The 22,999-nt window shown below is 43.9% G+C and overlaps 1 protein-coding gene, 1 long non-coding RNA gene, 1 other non-coding gene and 1 pseudogene across 3 annotated transcripts; 2 read left to right on the forward strand and 2 right to left on the reverse strand.

Moving 5' to 3' along the window:
* Positions 1-4,556: 4,556 nt before the first annotated feature.
* LOC142992751 (uncharacterized) lies at positions 4,557-5,174 on the reverse strand. The gene is made up of 3 exons (XR_012961065.1): positions 5,090-5,174; positions 4,890-5,005; positions 4,557-4,784 (listed from the first exon to the last, which is right to left on the reverse strand). It is a non-coding gene; the product is annotated as an uncharacterized LOC142992751 (long non-coding RNA).
* A 968-nt stretch (positions 5,175-6,142) lies between these two features.
* Positions 6,143-7,603, reverse strand: LOC142992599 (hypoxia-inducible factor 1-alpha-like; annotated as a pseudogene).
* Positions 7,604-10,553: 2,950 nt separating this feature from the next.
* Positions 10,554-10,672, forward strand: LOC142992769 (5S ribosomal RNA). Its single transcript, XR_012961069.1, has one exon. It is a non-coding gene; the product is annotated as a 5S ribosomal RNA (ribosomal RNA).
* Positions 10,673-17,529: 6,857 nt separating this feature from the next.
* Positions 17,530-22,323, forward strand: nags (N-acetylglutamate synthase). Its single transcript, XM_076143128.1, has 8 exons — positions 17,530-17,901; positions 18,463-18,743; positions 19,071-19,284; positions 19,378-19,558; positions 19,960-19,999; positions 20,281-20,412; positions 20,525-20,707; positions 21,285-22,323. Exons 1-8 carry the CDS (start codon positions 17,530-17,532, stop codon positions 21,481-21,483), a joined length of 1,602 nt encoding a protein of 533 aa, XP_075999243.1. The 3' UTR covers positions 21,484-22,323.
* The last annotated feature ends 676 nt before the right edge of the window (positions 22,324-22,999 follow it).

Genomic DNA, 22,999 nt, shown 5'->3' on the forward strand with positions numbered 1-22,999 from the left:
ATGTCAGCAGATGAATGGTTAACACAGATGTGTCCTCGGATTCACCACGCATTCACTGGAATTGCTTGTTTTAGGATGAAGGAGTCCTTATTAAGTCAGTGAAATAAATTTGTCCCACAGTGATCCTCTCCTTTACTTTTATTTAGAACAGCCTTACTGCCACATATACAATGTGTATTGACTTTATTACTGGAATCACAGAAATAAACTACGGCTCTGTGTTTATCTGTATTTGTGTGTTCAGCAAGTTTGTGTTGTGTTTGAAAAGCAACATCTCTGCAGCTGCGACAGCCCGATACTGTATTTCTCCTCCTATTTGTTTCCAAACTAACTCATTGATTACACCGCGCCTGCCTGACCTCCTTTTATTTACACTGCTGCTCCATTCTTCAATTCTTCACTTGAAATCTGATGGGAAATTCTGCACACACTTCTGAGATAAGATGACATCTGTGTGACCTGTGTCGCTCCCCGAAGCAGCAGGGTGGAATCTTAGCATAAACAGAGAAATACTTTCCATCTGGGTTTGAGTGTTTTGACGGGATAATGTTTCTAGGTGCAGGTGCAGAGAGTAAACAACAGAAGAAGCTGAGTAAGAGCAGAAGTGTGCAGGGGTTTGTTGGATGTAATGTTCGGAGCCGCTTTGATGATATAATCACTCAAATTTAAGTCAAAGTGTAAACAAATAGTCAGGAGTTCATTTTATAATAATGTACCACAGCGACAGTCTAAGCCATCGCCATTTAAGGAAGTTGTGATGATGAAGGTGTCATGTTAGAGGTGTTTAGATGTTTAGAAAGAGCAGTGAGGAGCAACACTCCTACCTGTGTTGATCCTGTGCGTTCCCAATGTCTTCCCAAACCTGTTTCCCTCTCATGCCTGTCACATGCCATCCCTCAGCCAATCAGTTCCTCCCTCAATTCCCATCTCCACACACCTGATCCCCATTTCCCATTAGCCACCTCAGTACACACACACACACACACACACACACACACACACGCACACACACACACACACACCCCAGCCTGTGTTTCTTCCCTCTTTGCCAGATCATCTTGTTATCCTTCCCGGTGTGAGTTCCCTGTTGTTCTTGTTCTTCTTTGATCTTGAGTACATCCTTGTTTGTTGAGCCGACCTCGCCTTTGTCTTTGGTGTTTGGACTCTTCCTGCCTTTATCTTGGGGTTTGCCTTATTTTGGTATTAGGTAAAGTAGCTCCTGACCATATCTGCTGTGTTGCCTTTGTTTGAATCCTCAGCCTTCCACTCCAGGTTATGTGATACCACTGGACGGCTTGATGGTAAATGGATCAGCTCCCTACCACCAACAAACTGAATTCAATCTGTAAAATGAGTGTATTAACCCTTAAATCAAAAGAGGATCATGATTAAACTTGAAATCCATGTTCTATTTGAAGAATTTGCCGAAAAGAGAATTTGTAAAGATGGCCATTGGCCTCTAGGGGGCGTATGGCGTACCACCATCCAATACATGTTCCTCAGTTTGAGAAACACTGTCCACATTATTGTTCTGGTCAAACAAAGAATCTTATATTAGAGGTCTTGAAGTCAAACCTCCTTTGTTTTCCTCATATGTTTCTCCTTGATTCGCTGTGTAAATGAGCTGTGGGGAATTTGCATTGATTTGATGGAGAGATGTGCAGAAGAACACAGATCACTGCTGTGCTATTGGATCAGAGTGTGAGAGAGGGAGAGGGACACCTCAGCCAAACACAACACAAAAACCTGGAAGCTGTCAAGATATTTCAATCCCTGAAGTTGCGCAATCATATTTCTTGTCCGCTGACCTAAATCATTAGCGGCGGAGAGATACAAAGGTCTGGAAATGTACTTGCAATGCGGTAAATGTCTCAGACCGTCATTGATTGTGCTCAGCCATGTTGGGTGGCTCGGCCCCCTCATCCCATGGACACACTAGTTAGGTTAATAAGAATTGATCCCGGAAACTGCAATCCTGGGCCTCAGGAAAGTGAATTGCTGCCATAAAACATGGAGTGAGGTCAGTCATGTTGGTCTGTCATGTCGTTTGTCTTCTGTGTTGGGTCTCTCTCTCTCTCTCTCTCTCTCTCTCTCTCTCTCTCTCTCTCTCTCTCTCTCTCTCTCTCTCTCTCTCTCTCTCTCTCTCTCTCTCTCTCTCTCTCTCTCTCTCTCTCCCTCCTCTCTACTCTCTAAGCAATTACGACCTGGGTCCAAATAGTGAGATATCATGAAACAAACACTATGTAATACAACTCAACAACAGATTGGACGCCTGGACAGAATTGCTCAGTCATCTCAGGATGCATCCTGGACGCCTCCCCTATTTATGGTCTTCAATAATTAAGGCATCACATATGAATCACTTAAATGAAGTCGCTGTCAATAATGTTGTATTAATTGTAAAGTGACCATCACAAGTAAATGTTGTAGTTTACCGCCCCCTACTGGTGAGAAAATACAACAGCAATCAATTAGAAACTGTCCTGCAATAACAGGGTGAGACCAAAACAATGCAGCTTTCTGATGAAATGCCACATAAGCACAATCACAGAGTCTGGAATAGAAATTACATTTATTGTTTGTTCAGGAGCTGATTCACTTCAAACATAACCCTTTGTGTACTGTACAGTATCTCTTAACTGCATCTTTTTCTTCGTCATCATCATCTTCATCTCACTGCTTTTTTTTTTCCTTTTTACACACACACACACACACGCACCACACACGCACGATATACTAAACGGCCGGCAGTCACGCCAGCCGAGGCTTAGAAACGCATTCAGGTCATCTTAAAAGGAAAGTCTGCTGCACCAGCCTCTCATTCCCCGTCGCACACAGTGATGCAGTCACACACACACACACCAGTGAGCGGCTGCAGCATCCTGCTCTGCGACTCTGTGAATGCAGAGAGAGGATCACATCTCACCGTGCACAGTGGTCCCCTTTAAGGTCTGGTTGGTTTACGGTCCTATGATACCCAGGACGTGACGATCACATTGAAATGTTTTCCTCACTTTTCAGTCACTTGCCACCGCTCAGCTGCGGTCCAATGTAAACAGCTTTTACAAGGGTAGGAGGAGGAAGTAAACAGACTCTTTGGCACGACCTAACACAACAACGGATGCAAACCAGTCTGGATCCGACTAAATACAGACACTTCAGCTCCATACTCCCTCGTTTAAATTCAGTTTATAGGTCTTGGGGAGCACTATTTAGCATCTGAAAACAACAGGATAAAGGCTTCTATGAATTAAAAGCCTAAAATAAAAACAAAAACATCTAGGAATGGCTTTACTTTTCAAACTGGTTGTCCTCAGCACCACCACATAGTGCCCCTCGTGATGTCATAGACCGCCACATAGTGACCCTCGTGATGTCATCGACCGCCACATAGTGACCCTCGTGATGTCATAGACCGCCACATAGTGACCCTCGTGATGTCATAGAGGTTTAGGATCCCTGACATTTGCGCACTTTCCTCATTTTACAAAAGATTGTTCACCGCCCTAAAAAGAACTCCCATCACCAATAAACTGATATAGATTTGTACCTTTAAGCACTTTTACTTCTGCCCAATACAACACATGACAAATACTGGCAATTTAACAACTTAAATGTGTATTTTTCACAACATATGAGTCATAACAAATTACATTACTTTATTTTTACACAATGTAACCTAAGTAGTTTAATTGCTACCATTAAGGGACAAAGATGTCGTTTCAAAAACCATAATAATAATATTTTTAATGTATTTTGATCATCTTCAGTCCTGATTATGACGGTAAGCATATTTGAAATCAAATATTTGGTATTTAATATCAAAACTGAAGTTGATTAAAATATTTATGTATAAAAAAGTAGGTTACACAGTGTAAAAACAGATTAATATGTGATTTGATTGATTTTGATTGATTGATTTGACTCGCAGTTAAACAGAATCTTTCAGATTGGGCGAGCCGTCTGCTGGGCAGCACGTCAGAGAGCTGACGTGAGAGCACGTGAGAGCAGCTCCCTCGTCACCTTGCCGCACCTCACCCGCGACGGTCAACATTCAGTAAACTAAGTAAATAATTTGTGTCTCAGTTTGGTGTGTTATTAACATTTAGATGTAGTTATTTATAGTAATATTGATGTTAATGTTATGAAAGCTATTGGCTTAGTTTAGTGTTTGTTGACCGTCGCGGGTGAGGTGCGGCAAGGTGAAGAGGGAGCTGCTCTCTAACATCAAACACAGAGGCTCAAACCCTGCATGTGTAGATGTAAAGCCTGATGTGTGAACAATGTCGGGCTCACCTGTCCAAGAATTTCAGACAGTTTTCTTTTGCGCTGTAGGTTCTGAGCTGCCAAGGTCCTGAGTGACGCTTCTTTGTTTAACTGCGAGACCCTGCAACACAGTCACAGTGACTCAGCAACATAAATTCTGAGATCTGCCGCAGGAAATGCAGTTAAGTTTGTTGACACCTTCAAATGACAGCCGCAATGAGATGAAAACACCGATCATCACTGATCGGTGCTGATTTAGCTTGTTTAGCACGCTAAGAGGTAAACTCTTAGCGATCATTGCGGCTGGATCGGGAGCATCCATCGACTCGGGCGGCGCCTGGCCGGTGATGCTGCGCGACTGCTTTGTCCGCTGAATGGCGAGCTGGGATAGGAGAGATTTAGAAAGATGTGAGTGAGCCACACGACATGGGCTCCTCCGTTGTCAGGCTGCGCAGCTGGAAGTCATCGTCCATGGGGATGTAGGGAGCCAACATGTCCAGGTCCAAGCCTCCCATTGCCTTTGAGACACAGACAAAGATACAATGAGTGAATGAGGGATGAGGAATTCTTCCCTACATCAGATCAAGGATGTCCTCAGTACAGTCGTCTTAACCGTAACATACCTGTGTGGTGACTGGCGTCCTGTGTTGTGTATCAATGGCAAACAGCTTCTCAACCAAGTCTAGTTTGAAATCTGAGCTCATGTCTGAGTCCATGGGGAAGCAGAGGTCCTGTCGGCCTATAGGGCAGAGATGCACACGTTCACAAAGTAACACGTTAACAAATCTGTAAACAATCTAAACAAATCTGTAAACATGCTAACCTGTTGGCTGGAGAGTCCATCATGACCCTGTGGCTCAGGATGCTGTGAGCCACGTCCGGGAACATCGGGTGTCTCGGCTTTAGCTTGGCAACAATGCTGTGGAGTGAAATGACAGACACACAAAACGCGTCAAAGAAAACAGAAATATGTCAGCAAAATGATCTGGCTTTATGCTAAAGCAGAGAATTTCAACATGCCACATGAAATGAAATACATTTAATGAAAATAGTTATTTAAATGTAATTTAATCTAATAAAGGAAATTTAACTCAACACAAGTTAATACATTAAATTAAATAAAAAAAAACTTTAAATACATTTAATTAAAGTTATAAATATATAAATAAATAAAAGTAAAACAATGACATAACATTTCCTCCTTTGGATTAAGACCCAAAACACACACCGTATTTACAGGCACACACTAACTAGACCGTCATGGAGTAGATATGTTTATGTTGTAGAGCAGGGCATGGATCAATGGTATTATACTGACCACCATTAACTGAGCAACTCACAAACACTACTGAAGAACCGGTTCCCATCAGGGCTGCGTTCTCTCTCCTCTGCTCTTCTCCTTATACACCAACACCTGCAGTCATCTGTCAGTCCAGCTCCTGAAGTTCGGGGAAGACACCACGCTCATTGGACTCACCTCTGATGGGGACGAGTCCGCCTACAGGCGGGAGATTGACGGTCTGATGAATTGGTGCAGGCAGAACAATCTGGAGATTAATGCTCTGAACACAAAGGAGATGGTTGTGGATTTCTGACTCAACGCAGCCTCGCCCGCTATCATTCTGTGTGACTCCCCAGCTGACACCGTGGAGTCCTTTCGATTCCTGGGATCCGTCATCTCCCAGGACCCCGAGCTCAACATCAGCCCCCACTTGCTGAAGAAGTTCAACCTGCCAAAGACAATGATGGTGCACTTCTACTCTTCCATCATTGAGTCCATCCTCACCTCCTCCATCACAATCTAGTTCGCACACAAGTAAAGTATGAATGAACTATGTACAGTAACACACTCACAATAATGTACTAAAGAGGCATGTACTGGACTGTTACACAATTCAATGTATTTACCTCAGACTGATAACTGTTAAATGGAGAGAACATTCAGACCACTCAAGGTTTAAACAATAAGTTTATAATTGTGGAGTAAACACATTTGTTAAGAACAAGCACTACAACATACAAGTACTAAGGTCAGACTCATACAGATACATAAATAAGGGGCGGGGCCTTAGCGAGGGACTGAGAACGTTGGGGAGAAACTGTAGTGTCCAGTCTGGTCCAGCAGTGAGCAGGCTGAGTGAGCATCGACTCAGTTAACATGGTCCAGAGCAGCAGCAGCAGCTCCTCTCCCAGCAGGAGGTACTGCCGGCCATGCAGGGGGGCGTTGACGGACGCGGGTGAGGTGCGGCAAGGTGAAGAGGGAGCTGCTCTGTGACGTGCTGCTCTCTGACGTGCTGCTCTCTGACGTGCTGCCCAGCAGACGACTCGCCCAATCTGAAAGAGATGAAAACACAGATCATCACTGTGATTCTTCAGAGCTTTGCTGATACATGTAAAGCGTTGTCAGGACGATGGGTTACTTCACTTGTGGGCAGTAGAAGCATGGTCTGATGGGAGACTGCAGCTGGTGCCTCTGACTCAGAGACCTTCAAAATCTTCTTCTGCTCTTGTTGGTCGTTGAGCAATGCTCCCTGGGGAAAACATCAAACACAGAGGTTTAAACCCTGCATGTGTAGATGTAAAGCCTGATGTGTGAACAGTGTCTGGCTGTTGATGACTCACCTGTCCAAGAATTTCAGACAGTTTTCTTTTGCGCTGTAGGTTCTGAGCTGCCAAGGTCCTGAGTAACGCTTCTTTGTTTAACTGGGGGCCCCTGCAACACAGTCACAGTGACTTAGCAACATAAATTAGATCTGCCGCAGGAAATGCAGTAAAGTTTGTTGACACCTACTTTACCTCTTAGCGATCATTGCGGCTGGATCGGGAGCATCCATCGACTCGGGCGGCGCCTGGCCGGTGATGCTGCGCGACTGCTTTGTCCGCTGAATGGCGAGCTGGGATAGGAGAGATTTAGAAAGATGTGAGTGAGCCACACGACATGGGCTCCTCCGGTGTCAGGCTGCGCAGCTGGAAGTCATCGTCCATGGGGATGTAGGGAGCCAACATGTCCAGGTCCAAGCCTCCCATTGCCTTTGAGACACAGACAAAGATACAATGAGTGAATGAGGGACATCAGATCAAGGATGTCCTCAGTACAGTCGTCTTAACCGTAACATACCTGTGTGGTGACTGGCGTCCTGTGCTGTGTATCAATGGCAAACAGCTTCTCAACCAAGTCTAGTTTGAAATCTGAGCTCATGTCTGAGTCCATGGGGAAGCAGAGGTCCTGTCGGCCTATAGGGCAGAGATGCACACGTTCACAAAGTAACACGTTAACAAATCTGTAAACAATCTAAACAAATCTGTAAACATGCTAACCTGTTGGCTGGAGAGTCCATCATGACCCTGTCGATCAGGATGCTGTGAGCCACGTCCGGGAACATCGGGTGTCTCGGCTTTAGCTCGGCAACAATGCTGTGGAGTGAAATGACAGACACACAAAACTTGTCAAAGCTGATGGTGAGATATTGTGCAGCTTAGCCACCAGACGTCAGGACTTCTAAGTATTTACCTCTGTCAGCGTCAGCATCATCACACCGATGTACCGCCACTTATTCCCTGGGTCACCGAACCACCAACCCTGGAAAATGTGAAGAAAACAGACAGACGTTAGCAAAATGATCTGGCTTTATGCTAAAGCAGAGAACTTCAAGCTCAACATGCCACATGAAATGAAATTAATTAAATGAAAATAAAGTAATTTCAATGTAATTTAATCTAATAAAAGACATTTAAGTTAACACAATAAAATACAAAATACATTTAATTAAAGTTATAAATATATTAATAAAACAAAATAAAAAATAAAACAATGACAACATTTTCTCCTTTGGATTTAGACCCAAAACACACACCATATTTACAGGCACACACTAGACCGTCATGGAGCAGATATGTTTATGTTGTAGAGCAGGGGTATTAACTACAATTTAAAGAGCGCCAGTAGAGAAAATTTCTCGGAGCAAAGGTCTGGAAGATCATAATGTCTAACTATGTAGTGTGATATTTAAGTAGCCCCGTTGTATCAACATCTGCTTGTAATCAATACCTGACTGTCAAATCAAATGAATTTAGTACGATTCAAAAACGTTTTGACAATATTCATTGTCACGTAACATAGAACATATATGTACCAAGTTAAAGGGCTGCATTTCAAAATACAATTCAGCATGTTCAAATAAAATGCTCAACTTATATAAAATAAAGGAAGCAAATGCTTCAATCTCCCATTTTCTGTTTCACATCTTGACTCAACTGATTTCACAGATAATAAATCTCAACACAAAACGAGGAAAGAATAATACCAGCAGCTCTGAGGGAACATTGAATGTGCGGATCCCGGTGGACTCTGCTCATATTGGGCTCTAAGACCACTTGTTTTCTACGATCTCACTTCAGATTTTAGCGGCTATATTTGTTCAAAACCCTAATGTTTTGTCTCATAATGCTGTTCCACATTGGCACTTTTAATACGGAACACCGATTCTTAACAACTATGTGGACTACACAATTTTGGAGAGCACCATTTTGTCTCCCTTTCTCCGCCTCACTCCTATTTCTCAACTTTCTCCGGCTCAGTCGTCTGTATATATCTCTTAGTTTTAACACACGTCAGCAAAATGTTCCGACTTTATGCTAAAGCAGAGAATTACAAGCTAAAGCACAACAACATTTTCACTTACCTGTGTCGCTTTCTTTTTCCGCTTCCGCCTTCAACTTGGCTCTGATTTAGCAATCACCTGTCTGCGTGGAGAGTCACACTTTTTACCGCCAAAAGGCACAAACCTGATTGGCTTGAGTAGTATCACGTGGGATGGCTTAACTCGCATGCAATTGGTCTCTGAATTTTTCCTCGCTAAACCATTACCGTAGACGTCACCTGTCTGCGTGGAGCGTCACAATTTTTCCCGCCAAAAGTCACAAACCTGATTGGCTTGAGTAGTATCACGTGGGATAGTTCAAACTCGCATGCAATTGGTCTCTGCGGTTTTCTTTGCTAAGCCATTACCGTAAAAACTGTAAAAGCGGCGTCGGTCATAATAGAAGAGCCCCGTATTTTAAACCATAGCCTTGATTAGATTCAGGAAGCTTGTTACGCTGAATGTAAACAACAGTAATTTGTTAAATGAAATATAAATGGTGCCTCATTTACATAGGATAAGATACATAGAATAAATCTGCAATCAAAAGGAATCACAGCGAGTTTCAGACAAAACAAGAGACAAGTCAATACTTGCGCGCGCGCGTGTGTGTGTGTGCCATGCTTCAGACTCTTTATAGGTGAGACAGACCCGGTTCAAGTCACCGTGTACACATGACTACACTAAAGTTCATGTATATCACAATGTACATGACCCATTCATTAGAAACACACAATTCTGATTAGTGAAGTCTTACCTCATGAAACTGATAATCAACACGAAGAACATAAAGAGGGCCCACGAACATCTCCTACGCTCATCATCATCATCATCATCATCATCACACAGGGGCTCTTCTCGTTCACTTCTCATGTGCATTAATTCTTCATATCATGGCCTTTTGCAGTACTATTTTCTCGTAGTATGCTGCCGTATATCTTTCTTGATGTAACCATAATTGTTATATATTGAGGTACAGAAGCAACGGACAGAGAATGACCTTTTTACAATACTTTAATGTCAACCAACTATCTTATGTACAACACTTCTCAAGCTACCCGTCTTCTTCTATATTCCATCTTCTGTCTCCGGGGTAGTGCCACTTAGAGGCCGGGAATAGCACTAGCATTTAGAACACAACAGTGGATAGATAGATAGATAGATAGATAGATAGATAGATAGATAGATAGATAGATAGATAGATAGATAGATAGATGTATCCCACACTGGTAAAGATAAGATCCAAGTTTATTATCCTTAGGGAAATTATGGTGTAACAGTTACAGTACAGTGGTGTACCATTATTTACAAATACAAGACACCGCCATACATTTATATAAACTTTTTTGATGTGTGGTAAAGGCGATGGACTGCCAATCGGTTGTGCTCTGAACGCGTGGGTTCGAATCCCATCCTCGTCGGGTCCGGACCGCGGTCCGCCTGTTGGTGACTGATAATACACACGTAGAATCTACGTGTGTATTATCAGTTTCATGAGGCAAGACTTCACTAACCAGAAATGTGTGTTTCTAATGAATGGGTCATATACATTGTGATATACATGAACTTTAGTGTAGTCATGTGTACACGGTGACTTGATCCGGGTCTGTCTCCCCTATAAAAAGCCTCTGTGTGGCTGCACTACTCGTTTACGGCCATACCACTCTGAACACGCCCGATCTCGTCCGATCTCGGAAGCTAAGCAGGGTCGGGCCGGGTTAGTACTTGGATGGGAGACCGCCTGGGAATACCCGGTGCCGTAAGCATTTTGGCCCTCTGAGCAACAGGGGGCGCTGTTTCTCCTTCAGTGCGAATTGAGGAAATAATATTTCCTCTCCAGAGGGTTAAGATCTGCCTAATATGCTTTAATGAGATTTGGAAATGTGTCTTTGATTACATATAAAAAATAAATAACATGAATTGTGAAAGATACAATACAGTATATTTACATAATTTATAACATCACTGAGGTGTGTGTGTGCCTCTATTCCAAAGTTACTGTACTGAGTGAAGTAAAGGTTATTGGGATGTAGGATTTCTTTTGTTAATTGGTGTGCTTTGTACCGGTGACCTGAAGGGAGTGACTGAAACTGAGAGGTTGTGTTACTTCATGCATTCCTGTGTATGGTCGTGTTGTGCAGGCTACCCATTGTGTTTTTGCTGCTTGCCAATGATTTTACCTGCCACCTTCACAAACCTGCATTTGTTTGTGTGGATCAGAGCCCGCCAGGTGTCTGTAGCAGACTTATAGATGACCAATAAACAGCTGAGTGTGCAACTAGAGCTGTGGGTGGGACAATACATAAAGTACAAAGAGGGAAAAGAGAGGTGGTTATAAGGGAAAACAAGATAATTAAAACACTTGAGACCTGATGCATTCATAAGAGAATAAACCACGTCTGATCTTTATCTTTATGGTTACAAAACAACAGAGCAGAGACACAAAGCCGAGTGGATGCAACACGATCCTCAGCTAACCTGAATCTCCAGGGATTTGTTTGTTTCAATTTGCGTACCTAGTCTCTGTCAATGACGATCATTCTAGCCGTTCCCACCATCTGATGAAAAAAAAAACGAACTTGACCAACAATAAAAGTATTCTGAACTTGAGCTGCCTATACTGCAGAAATATCAAAGAATAATAGAGAAGAAGAGAATCCCACAGTCTGTGTGTGTGTGTGTGTGTGTGTGTGTGTGTGTGTGTGCGCGTGTGTGTTTGTTCCCACCCAGTGTATAAAGGTGAATCAGACCAGTCAAGTTGTTTAACAGCATTTTCTCATCAACACCTTCACTTGAGGCATAAACAGAAAACTACCAAGGTAAGACACAGTTCTTTCATTCACAGTAACAGTGTGTTTCCTGTTCCAAAACACACACACAACAGTGTTTTTTACAGGTGTGACACATCTAATGCCATAATACGAGTGTAGTAGAGAATAAAGGAGCTACAGAAACAAAAAAAGGTACCGTTTTTAAGGCTGCATTCCATTCATTAAGGACTTTCTAACAGTGTTTGTTTGTCATTTAACTAGATTTTTTGTTGTTCTTAATTTTGAGATTTTTCAGCACATTTACATGAACCTAAAACTCCATTTGTCTGTACTACTACTGTACTAATATGCAATACAGATGTATACACAGACAGCATTACAGCGTACAGGGTTTTGTCATCCATCCTGCCCAGGGGTGTCTTACTAAAACATCTATACGCCTGAATAAAGGCACAATGTTGTTCTGTGCCAATTTCCATCACAGTAATGTTGTTTAAATGATGTTTGATAAATTTTTTTGCCTTAATCGTAGCATAACCAAAATGTTGACGTGTACGTTAACATGCCACGTTTCCTGCCAAGGGGGAGGGAGGGGGAGATGGAGAGAGAAAACCTGCAGTTCTGTCTACGTTTGACTTTAAAAATATAATCCTTTGACCTTTAACACTTCCTCATGGTAACTTGAATGATCTCTCCATCTTTATTAGTTTGGGAGATATTAATAGTTAATCAATAATCAATAATGTGGCGGTTGCATATTCGTGGCCATGCTTGGCACTCAGTATGAAAGCTGCTTCAGTCCCATCTAACTCCATCTAGTGGTTACATAGTGTTAGCACAGGACAAGCAGTCTGAATGGTTGTCTATGGTCTGAAAATAATGTGTGGGAAATGTCATCACACGGATAATCCAGATCAGGTCTACTCTCATTGGCCAACAATTTGTTCTTTTTACAGGGTTGAGATGGATTACGCGGTTGTCCTGGTGATGGCGCTGTCTTTCCTGACTGAAGAGGCCATGTCAGATCCATCCCAAAACCGCACTCACGTGAGTGGACCTTTTGTCAAAACACCACAATTTTGCTCACTGTGTCCTCAAACTCACTGACTGCAATTATTTCTTTGCAGTAAGTAATTATGAGTATGTGACACAGATGGTACAAATACTGAAGTGATGTACTTTGCTACACTTATATTGTAATTTGTACTCCCCCTCGTCTATCTGACAGACCTACTAACTACATAGTCTGATGATGAAATGAAATTCTACTTCAGTCAAACTTTGAAAGCAGCTTCATTTATTGTGATGGGGTATTTTAATGACTTTAACTACAGATGCCTCATCTACTATCCTGCGTGATGTTTGCGTTTGTGTTTGCATATGTGTGTGTTGGGGTTTGCAGGATTCATCATCATCATCACCACCCTTATTCGCCTCCTCTTCCTCCTCCTCCTCCTCATCATCATCATCATCATGTGAGTAACAGGAGTTGTTGTAGTAACAGTTGTAGGAATAGTAGCAGCTCGCTACGTTTACATGTTTATATGTTTATCGCAATTTATGTGGATTACTGCAGTTGTATTTTTTACTGTCACCATTTCTGTTTCTTCTGCCACTACCGACCCACTGTTCACACTGTCAATGTAAATTGGTCCATTCTAAGTGTGGAAGAGAAAACACTACTTTGACACTCGTTGCACGTTTCTTGTTCAACGGCATTTATTAAGGGAAAGATTTTCTTTTGTTAAAGGCATTAACGATTCTCCCTTCCTATGCTGAATGCAGCGCGTACAGTGAGGACAGATTCATGAGCTGGAATTCTTCTACAAGTTGTTAAAAACTCCGCCTCGCCTCATCCTCTTGAGTGCGCTCACTCTCTCAAAGTTGCCTGAGAAATTGTATGGGATATTGGGATAAACGAATACATTTGCATTGCATTTGCATTTAAAGTACCTGGTTACTACTGAAAATGGGGAATGAGCTTATTATTACAGAGCATAGTAACGTACTAATTGCATGTGATAGTGTGATACACAAATCAACCAAATGTGCCCAAACAAAGACACGTCTGCCCTCTTCTCTCCAGACGAAGAAAATGAAATTCTGGACGCGATCTCCGACCGCATGGATCAAGCATTCGAGATCAAGAGAGTTCACTTCCTGGTGGGTCGTGTATTAGAGGTCCGAGGCCCCGCTAACCCAGTCGTGTTCGACCTGATCGTAGACAACACCAACAATGGCTACGATAAACAGAGCGGCACCTTTACTGTTCCTTTTCAAGGAGTGTACCACTTCAGCGTCAGTGGTCTGCACTGCCTGGGTACCACTTCTGCCATCATATGGGCTATCACCCTGGACGGATTGGAAGTAGATTATTGTCTAGGCGCTATTGCTAAAGCATGCACTTTCAAACGCTGGCTGAATGAGGGATCAAAATTACAAGTGTCACAAATCAAGGGATGCACAACTGGCATGACTTTCTCTGGGGGATCTTTGGATACCAACTACTATGAAATGCTTTATGACTGGTACTGATGTGTATGGAAGTATTGCATCTATGCACATCTGTTCATGTACTTATTTTCACCCTGGTTTAGCTTTTTCTCCACTATTTCTCCACAACTTCAGAGGGAAATATTGTATGTTTTGCTCCACAACATTCAGCTATACATTTATACAGTAGTTCTAGTTTTAGGGAGAAAACACATGCATTTCTGAATCAATATTTGTAACAGTATATGATTCAGTGTAGGGACATTCTCATTTGTGTCAGACTGACAGCCTATTATCATTGTTTTGATCTTTAAAAGACAGAGAATGGGAAACAACTTTATGTATCTCAATGTTGGTGACAATTTGTTTTTTTCTGCAAATCAAATGTGACTGTGGCACTACAATAAACTTTGATTAATTGAACTTTGGTTGAAATACATTAAACTGCTTAAGTCCAGAGGGGAAAGTACTTTTACATTGTCCCCATATTTGCTATATTAACTATACTAGCCGTATATAAGTAATAATAGTAGAGATAATAATGGTAAAAACATTTAATGAAGTGCTCAGTTTGTCCTAGTTTGGCAGGGGAAACTAATACTGTACTGTACTAATACAAATGTGCAGCTTCATTGTTAGTTGCCCCCCCAACTATTGTTAGTTGTTATAGGCAGAACCCAAATGGAGAAGCACTGCAGACACACCTACCTACAGACCTTTACTGGGTCATTATTCTCATCTCTCGGGCATGTTGAAGCTCTGTTATCATTTCATCTTTATTGAGGAAGCTTGTTATGCTATTCAGGTCCAGAAGAAGAAGAGACTAGGCAAACAACTGGTGCAACCCAATATTCAATGAAAAAAGGGAGGGGTTCATCACTTTGTTTGTGACTCACTCTCACTTGGATTGCTTTACAAATCTTCCTGCAAAACATTTCCGGGGGTTCCAGCCAGTTTACCCATCGTGAATTTTGATATAGAACCTTTGAAACACAGAATAATAAAGCTATTGTTAAGCCTGGTGGAGGTACAAGGAGATGAACGGAAATCAAACTTGAGTTGAAACAGATCCCATATTCCCCAGATATTAAATTGATAAGATTGATGTCTTTAACAACACACACTCCTTCAGTTCCAATTCTGTACGTAAAGCTTGTGGAACGCATGTTGCTGGGCATCGCTTGCACAAACAGCTTCACTATCGCCAGCTGGATAAGAAGAAAAATACCAAGGTAGGTTTCAGCCAAACTCATATGATCCAGATTCTGTATGAATGTAAACAGGACAGGAATGATTACATTTTCCAATGGTGTCAATTTTGTCGTACTTGCAATTTTATCCTCATTTTAGACAGAAATGAATGATGTTCCTACATCTGCATGTCAGTTGTGATCATTCAGGTATCAGACCAAACTGCAGCCCGTCAGCACGCAAGCTTCCTGGCATCACCTCGGCCTGCTGCCACACTGTTGCTTTACTTCAAGACTAAAGGTCATCCTGCATTTTCTGCCACAGCCCCCGATTTTGTCTAAAATGTTGTCTACATTGTCTAAAAATCAGCTGATTAGAAACATCTAAACTTACAGTATGTGGGAGCAAAGGAGCAACATGTTTACTGCATGACCCTCAGAAGTGTGTCCAGTATCTGCAGAGCTGCTACTCACAGTGAACTTCTACTGGTTCTGATGGCTCGAGTGGTTTTCTGGGGGACGAGTTGGTCTCCGTTGACGATGGCAGCCATGTCAGCTCCGACTCTTACCACTACTAATGTGAGTGAATGTTTCTGAAGACACAAACTGTCAGTCTGTCTGTCTGTCTGTCTGTCTGTCTGTCTCTCTCTCTCTCTCTCTCTCTCTAGCACATCGGTTGCATCCATTGTACACAGCGATCTACACAAACTTATACTGGTTCATAACTTGCAGGCAAACAATCACATGCTGGAATTCACCTCACGTGCTACAGCTGACGGTGACGTGACAGTGACTGACGGTGACGTTACGGTCAAAAAACGGTGCGTCCCTTGCGGTAAACAACACCTGCCGTGTGATCACAGGCTTACCTATATGCACGTTTTCCCCACTACTCCACATACCATCTGCTGGCCAACGAGGGAACTACAAGTGAACGTATCATAATGAACACTAATTCGAATTGGCTCCAACACCCTGAATCAGCACTGTTTCCCCTCAGTGTGGAGACTTCATTATGTTGTGTGTTTGTTTGTTTGTTTGTTTTGAAGGAGCTGCAGTAGTAGTAGTAGTAGTACATAACTACTGGATTTCTATTTTAAATAAACATGTGGTTGCAACAAGACATTTTGTTTTCATTGTCTCTGATGTGTTATGTTAAACTTCTGATTGTAATTGTTTTAGCACTTTCATTGTTATTTTCATTATATATTTATTCATTTATCATTTGTAAAATAATTCATCAAGACCAGTCTCATTCATTCTTAGTCAGACAGATTTGTCTTTGGTTTACTTGTTGGTAGGTACACAGCCTGTTCACACTCCTGCCTTCAGGAAGGCGTTACAGGAGTGCCAAAGCAAGGACGACACGTCTGGCAAACAGCTTCTTCCCACAGGCCATCAGACTGCTAAATAAACTTTGAACTCCCACCCCCTCACCCCACTCCACTATGTGCAATAACAATCAAAATAATCTGTACACTCTGCACTTTAAACAAACATACCTACCTCCACTCTGCACCTTTGTACATTTTTACATTATTTTCTATTTTTTATATATTTCTTTATTTCGTTTAGTACTATCTTATTTTATTTTATTTGCACTTTTTTATTTTATTTGCACTATTTTATTTTATTTGCATGTCGGGAGACGAAAAAACAAAGTAAGAATTTCCTTACACACTGTAAACTGTGTTTATCTGCTGTGTATATGACAATAAACATCTTGAATCTTGAATCTTGAATCTTGATGGACTTTAGCTGTAATAGAGTCATAGAGGAGAGTAAATGTAGATATTCCATGTCTTGTTTTGCTCTTTAGGGCAGTGGCGCCGTTAGGGGGGGGGGGGGGGCACTTGACCTTCCATCACTCACACTATCGCGCAGTTGCCGTTTGCCGGCGGGTGCGCCAATAGTCTGCCGGCGCACTCAGCGGCGCATTCAGCGGCGCACTCACAGATGCACTCACCGATGCACTCATCGATGCACTCACCGGTGAACTCACTCACCGCAGCCGGCACATTCACTGCTGGCGCGGCACAGCACAGAGAAGAATCCCCCGCCCCTGTCGGGTGAAATCTGAGACGAAACCCTCCACAGAGCTGTCAGCGTGTCGGGCACAAATCCCCCGGAGTCCCTGAGCACCAAACCAGGAGAGTGTCAGCAGGCAGAATGGCCAAAGTGAACAGCGGCTCTTCCGGTTGTCGTGCCATGGTGATGGCAGGAAAGTACCTGTCGAACCCGACGAACCCGGCGCTCGCGCGGGGCTCCGGACAGCAGCGTAGGATGTTGAGACCCCAGCGGCGCTTGGGGAGCTCCGACGCGGTCACAACGGGGGGCAAAACCGTGGCTTTGGCCCAGCAGGAGTTCCAGGGGATTCTTTCTGCAGCCGACCGGCATGTGCTGGCTAACCGGAACCTCATTTACCGGGACGTGAAGGCTTTTCTCAACGAGATGGACGGAGACCCCCGAGAAGCCCGGTACTGGCTGACCCAGTTCCAGCGAGCTTCTTCGGCTCAGGCTCCTGCCTTCGCCGTCCTGGAGGTGGGATAAAGAAACGCGTTACTCACTCATAACTACTCAACTGGAATTATGTTCATTCGTTTCTCAAATAAACTCGCCTGGGTGTGATTCAAAGTAAATTACTGATAAATTAAATTTCAAAAAGAGTTGAGTTACTGAATTACTCCGGTTGTACTTTTGTAAGGAGAATCTTTTTCTTATCAACTTATAATGATCACTTTTCGAAAAGTTGTATCGGCGTCATTAGAACCAAAGCTGATGTAACTGCGTCTGTAACTGCGCAGGCGCAACAGCGGCAACTGGGGTTCAGGTTTGAGGAATGAATGAGTTACACACTATTCAATTCTTCATAAAAAAAAAAACAGACAGAAACGAGACAGTCTATATAGAGACGTTATAATAAATAAAAACATACAATTGAAGTCAGCCCCTATACTTTTGGAGATCATGTAGCTCTTAAAACGCGTAACAAAGGGATGTTCCTTGAATTGTTAGTTTATGGTTCATTGCTGAATCCATCCCTTTGACTCTCCCCTTGTCTCTCTCTCTCCCCTTGTCTCTCTCTCTCTCCGTCTGGCCCAGGTGGACAGCTCAGTGTTCAACAGCAGGGACATGGTTCAGAGTCTGGCGTTTGGGCTCTCCTTCCTGCAGCGGATGGACATGAAGGTGGTGGTGGTGCTGGGGTGGTCTAAGCTGGAGGAAGCTGAAGCGGCTGAGCCCGCAGCCAGGTCCTGGTGCAGCGGGCCCCTGGTTGAGAGGTGCCAGCTGCTGACCGAAGCTCTGCATCAGCACTCAGCCAGTGTCCTGCCCTTCTTCTCCGCAGAGTCCTTCCTGTTACTTCAGGAAATGGCGCATGGGAGCAGGTGAGTTCACAGGTTCACACACACACACACACACACACACACACACACACACACACACACAGAAGAGATGTATGGCAGGGCTCTCTATATGGCTATAACTTCCCACGAGTGGAAGAAAGACTTTGGCCCCATTATTCCTTCACAAGATATAGAACTTTCAGTGCAAGCAGACATCTGACAGATCTCAGCATGCAGTGATTTGAGATCTTTGTCTCTCACTTCAGTCTTCTCTGCATGTGATCCCTCCACATGGCAGAGATGTCTCTCACCCATCCTCCCCTCTATCTTCCACTGTCTCTCTAACTCTTGCCTCTCCCCCCCCTGCAGCGGTCTGCCCTCTGTTACCGTGGACACCAACCTCCTCCAGTGGAGTCTGAACAGCGGAGCTCTACCATTAGTCTGTCCAGTGGGCAGAGACGAGCGCGGTTGCTCGGTGATGCTAGACCCAGTGGAGGTGACAGCTGCCATTTCCAGAGCCTTGCAGCCGCACAAAGTCATGTTCCTGTCCAGTTCAGGAGGCCTGCGGAGGCACAAGCACAAGGTAACACCGGCTCCACACAATGGAATCCAGTCCGGCTGCGTTTGGTCGAGCGTTTCCAGTCCTCCTGACCACTTCCTGCTGTTTTTTGTACAGGTGCTGGGCACTGTGACGTTGCCAGGCGACCTGCCCAGTCTGACGCTGGCGGCATGGCTGAGTGCAGCAGAGAGACACAGAGTGGCCGCCATAGCCAGACTGCTCAATCAGCTGCCCAGCGAGTCCTCTGCTGTCATAACGTCTGCCAGCACACTGCTGACTGAGCTGTTCAGCCACAGAGGTGAGACTGCTGACTGACTGACTGACTGCCTGAATGACTGGGACTGTTACAACCCCCCCCCCCCCCCCCCCCCCACACACACACACACACACACACACACACACAACCAACTCACCCACCCACCCACACCCACACACACACACACACACACACACACACACACACACACACATAAAAGTGTCTATTTTAAGGTATCGGCCTGTGGTTGACTTAATGGCTTGGATGCCGGGGCTGTAACCCAGTAGGCTGCTCATGTGTGCCATGCACAACGATCAGACTTATTGTAATTTAAGGTCCCTAATAATCTGCCACTATAACATTTGTTTGAGACTTCCATACTAGTTTCCTGCTGTAGCATTTGTGTAACTGCTTGTTTTTTCCCGTCTGTCAACCCGTGTTAGGTTCAGGGACGCTCTTTAAAAATGGAGACCCCATACACCGGTCAGTACCTAACACACACACACACACACACACACACACACACACACACACACACACACACACACTCGATCAGGATTCAGGCCTAATATATTAGATACATGTTCCCATAGCAGCATTGCATAGTGAAGTGTCTGGACAGAGGCAGATACATATCTAAAAACTAATCTAAACATTATAGTTCGCATTGGGTTTGGGAGGGCAATTTTGGCTTATAGGTTGTGGCTTAACACGCACACACACTGGACTGATTGTGGCCTGCTGTTTTGTGTGTTTGCGTGCAGATATAGCTCTCTGGAGGGGATCGATGTGGATCGTCTGCTGGCTCTCATCAACAAGTCTTTTGATAAAACTCTGAAGCCCGACTACATAGACTCTCTGAAGGGGCGCCTACACTCCATCTACCTGTCTGAAGGGTGTGTGTTACCTCAATACATCCAGATCACGTTTAGTATGATAGCTTGCATCCTGTGGTGCCGTGCCGAACGCAGCCTGATTTCCACACGCTGTTTTTGTTTCGGCCACCAGTTACAATGCAGCAGCCATCATCACCAGCGAGCCGGTGAGCAGCGGGGCTCCTTACCTGGATAAGTTTGTGGTGAGCAGCAGTAAGCAGGGCCAGGGAACCAGCCAGGTGCTGTGGGAGTGTATCAGGCAGGACCTGGGCAAACTCTTCTGGAGGTCCAGAGCCACCAACAGGATCAACCCCTGGTGAGAGACAGACACACAGACACACAGACAGACAGACAGACAGACAGACAGACAGACAGACAGACACACACACACACACACACACACACACACACGCATATGCACACATACACACATACACACATACACACACACTCACGCACATAGCACAGGCTTTGAACTCACGAGCAATAAACCCTCTCTCTCTGTCTCCCTTCTTTCCCTCTCTCTCTATCTCTCTCTCTCTCTCACCCTCTCTGTCTCCCTGTCTTTCCCCCGATCTCTCTCCCTGTGTCTCTCTCCCTCTCTCTCTCTCTCTCACCCTCTCTCTCTCTCTCTCTCTCACCCTCTCACCCTCTCTCTCTCTCTCTCTCTCTCTCTCTCTCTCTCTCTCTCTCTCTCTGTCTCTGTCTCTCCCTCTGTCTCTCTCTGTGTGTCTCTCTCTCTCTCTCTCACCCTCTCACCCTCTCTCTCTCTCTCTCTCTCTCTCTCTCTGTCTCTGTCTCTCCCTCTGTCTCTCTCTGTGTGTCTCTCTCTCACTCTCACCCTCTCTCTCTCTCTCTGTCTCTGTCTCTCCCTCCCCCCCCTCTGCCTTCAGGTATTTTAAACACAGTGATGGTAGCTTCGCTAAGGGATTGTGGACCATCTTCTGGTTCGGCCTGACAGACATCAGAGATTCATACGAGCTGGTGGAGTACGCCAAAAACATCCCCGATTATTTCCAAAATTCTTCCTCCTCCACTTCCTCACCGTCACCACCAGCAGCAGGAGATGGTCCCATCAGCTCAGTGCCGTAACACCTTCATCCTAGCTGCTAATGAGCTTCCTCAGAGGTTTCTTTGCCGTTTAACTGTGGAGCTTCTTCTTCTTTTTGCCCTGAGGCAGTGGAATGTTGCTGTGGGTGGATTTGTTCTAAAGCTCTTAAACTTTAAAAACCAAAGGTGCAATGTGATTGGAGACTGTGAGGGAGAGAATCTCTGGAACTCTAAGCATGCCGGTCAGCAGGCTAAGCGACATCCTATAGGGTGTTCCGTCAATTCTCAGACATTATTTGGATGTTTGTTTCTTATTTTAAAACAGGCTGGCAAATGTGTCAAACTGGCCAAAGAAACTTAGGCTCACGTTCAAACCTGTTGTCTGTTTACCCAACATCCAAAAGGATTTCCACCAACAATCCACAGCCATTTGAGAACACTCGCTCACCGTCTTCCATGTCGCCACAGGTAGTGTATACAGTTGCCTTGGAACAAGAATGAACCTGGCAGATGTTCTGAGTTCTCGTCCTGGTTTGGACCATATACAAAGCAAAAACAATAGAAAGACGGAAGATGAATTTGATTTGAAACCTCATGTTGCTTCACATGGTGTCAAGACGATGTGTTTATATATAGACACATGGAATATTTACATACATACAGTATATATAGAGAACACCCTATAGTTTGAGACTCATTCTTAACGATCACTGTGTGATTGTTTTGGTCTGTTGTTGAGTTCAGATCTGAGCTAATGAGCCGTATCCTGGTGCGAGATCTACCTGATTCAGTATACAAACCTAAACTGTGGCAATGCCTTTAAATACACATTAAGAAGATTGGGAACCCTTATTCTCATGGACTTTTTACATGCCAAAGAATTGTTTTTGCTGAAATGTGTGTATTATTAAAGCTCTTCAGACTAAGCACTCCATAACCCAGGGGTCTCCAGCCAGGAGCTTGTGAGCAGAAGAGACCCAGAGAAGTCCACTCAAAGTGTTCTGCTCACCTAACAATCATTCTCACAGCGAAAGGAGACTACAGATTTCTGTTTCTGTCAAAGTTTCTCCTTTTTTTTTCTAAAGTAGCTCCCTGTCAGAGAAAGGTTGGAGACCCCTTCCATAATCCCAAAGTATATCGTCCTTAATGTAAAGTTAACTTGAATTTTGTATGAGGTCGACTCAGACTACTGCCTTATAATGTTTACATCCTTTGTATTGTATCCTTCTGTGGCAGACCTAAGAGAACACATTCACACTGACACCTTATTGTCTTAATTAGGCAGGTTAACTGTTTTAGGTTTTCTGAGATTGCGTGTCAACACAGCCATCACTCCAAATAAGTTATTACAATCCCATAGTGCCACGGGACATGAGGCTGACTGAACCCCACGTGAACGGTTGGGTCCTCTCGAGTTCAATCAGGTAGAGCTCCGATTAGGATATTACTTTCTTTCCTTCTTTTTTTTTTTTTTACTGTCATGACAAATAAAGCTATTAAGTCTTATAATTGTTGTGGTTTCTTCTCTGTAGTGCAGCACAGCCACGCTCATGTAGAT

Source organism: Genypterus blacodes, unplaced genomic scaffold (genome assembly GCF_046128005.1).
Source record: "Genypterus blacodes isolate CSIRO-AG114 ecotype Tasmania unplaced genomic scaffold, CSIRO-AGI_Gbla_v1 ptg000022l_1, whole genome shotgun sequence".
NCBI classification, from domain to species: domain Eukaryota; kingdom Metazoa; phylum Chordata; class Actinopteri; order Ophidiiformes; family Ophidiidae; genus Genypterus; species Genypterus blacodes.

What these genes read in the sequence shown, in the direction of transcription:
- nags (XM_076143128.1), top strand. Translation starts at nt 17,530, where the DNA reads ATGGCCAAAGTGAACAGCGGCTCTTCCGGTTGTCGTGCCATGGTGATG. An exon ending in TGAGCTGTTCAGCCACAGAG is followed by an intron (nt 19,559 to 19,959) that starts GTGAGACTGCTG and finishes AACCCGTGTTAG; the next exon opens with GTTCAGGGACGCTCTTTAAA. An exon ending in ACCAACAGGATCAACCCCTG is followed by an intron (nt 20,708 to 21,284) that starts GTGAGAGACAGA and finishes CTCTGCCTTCAG; the next exon opens with GTATTTTAAACACAGTGATG.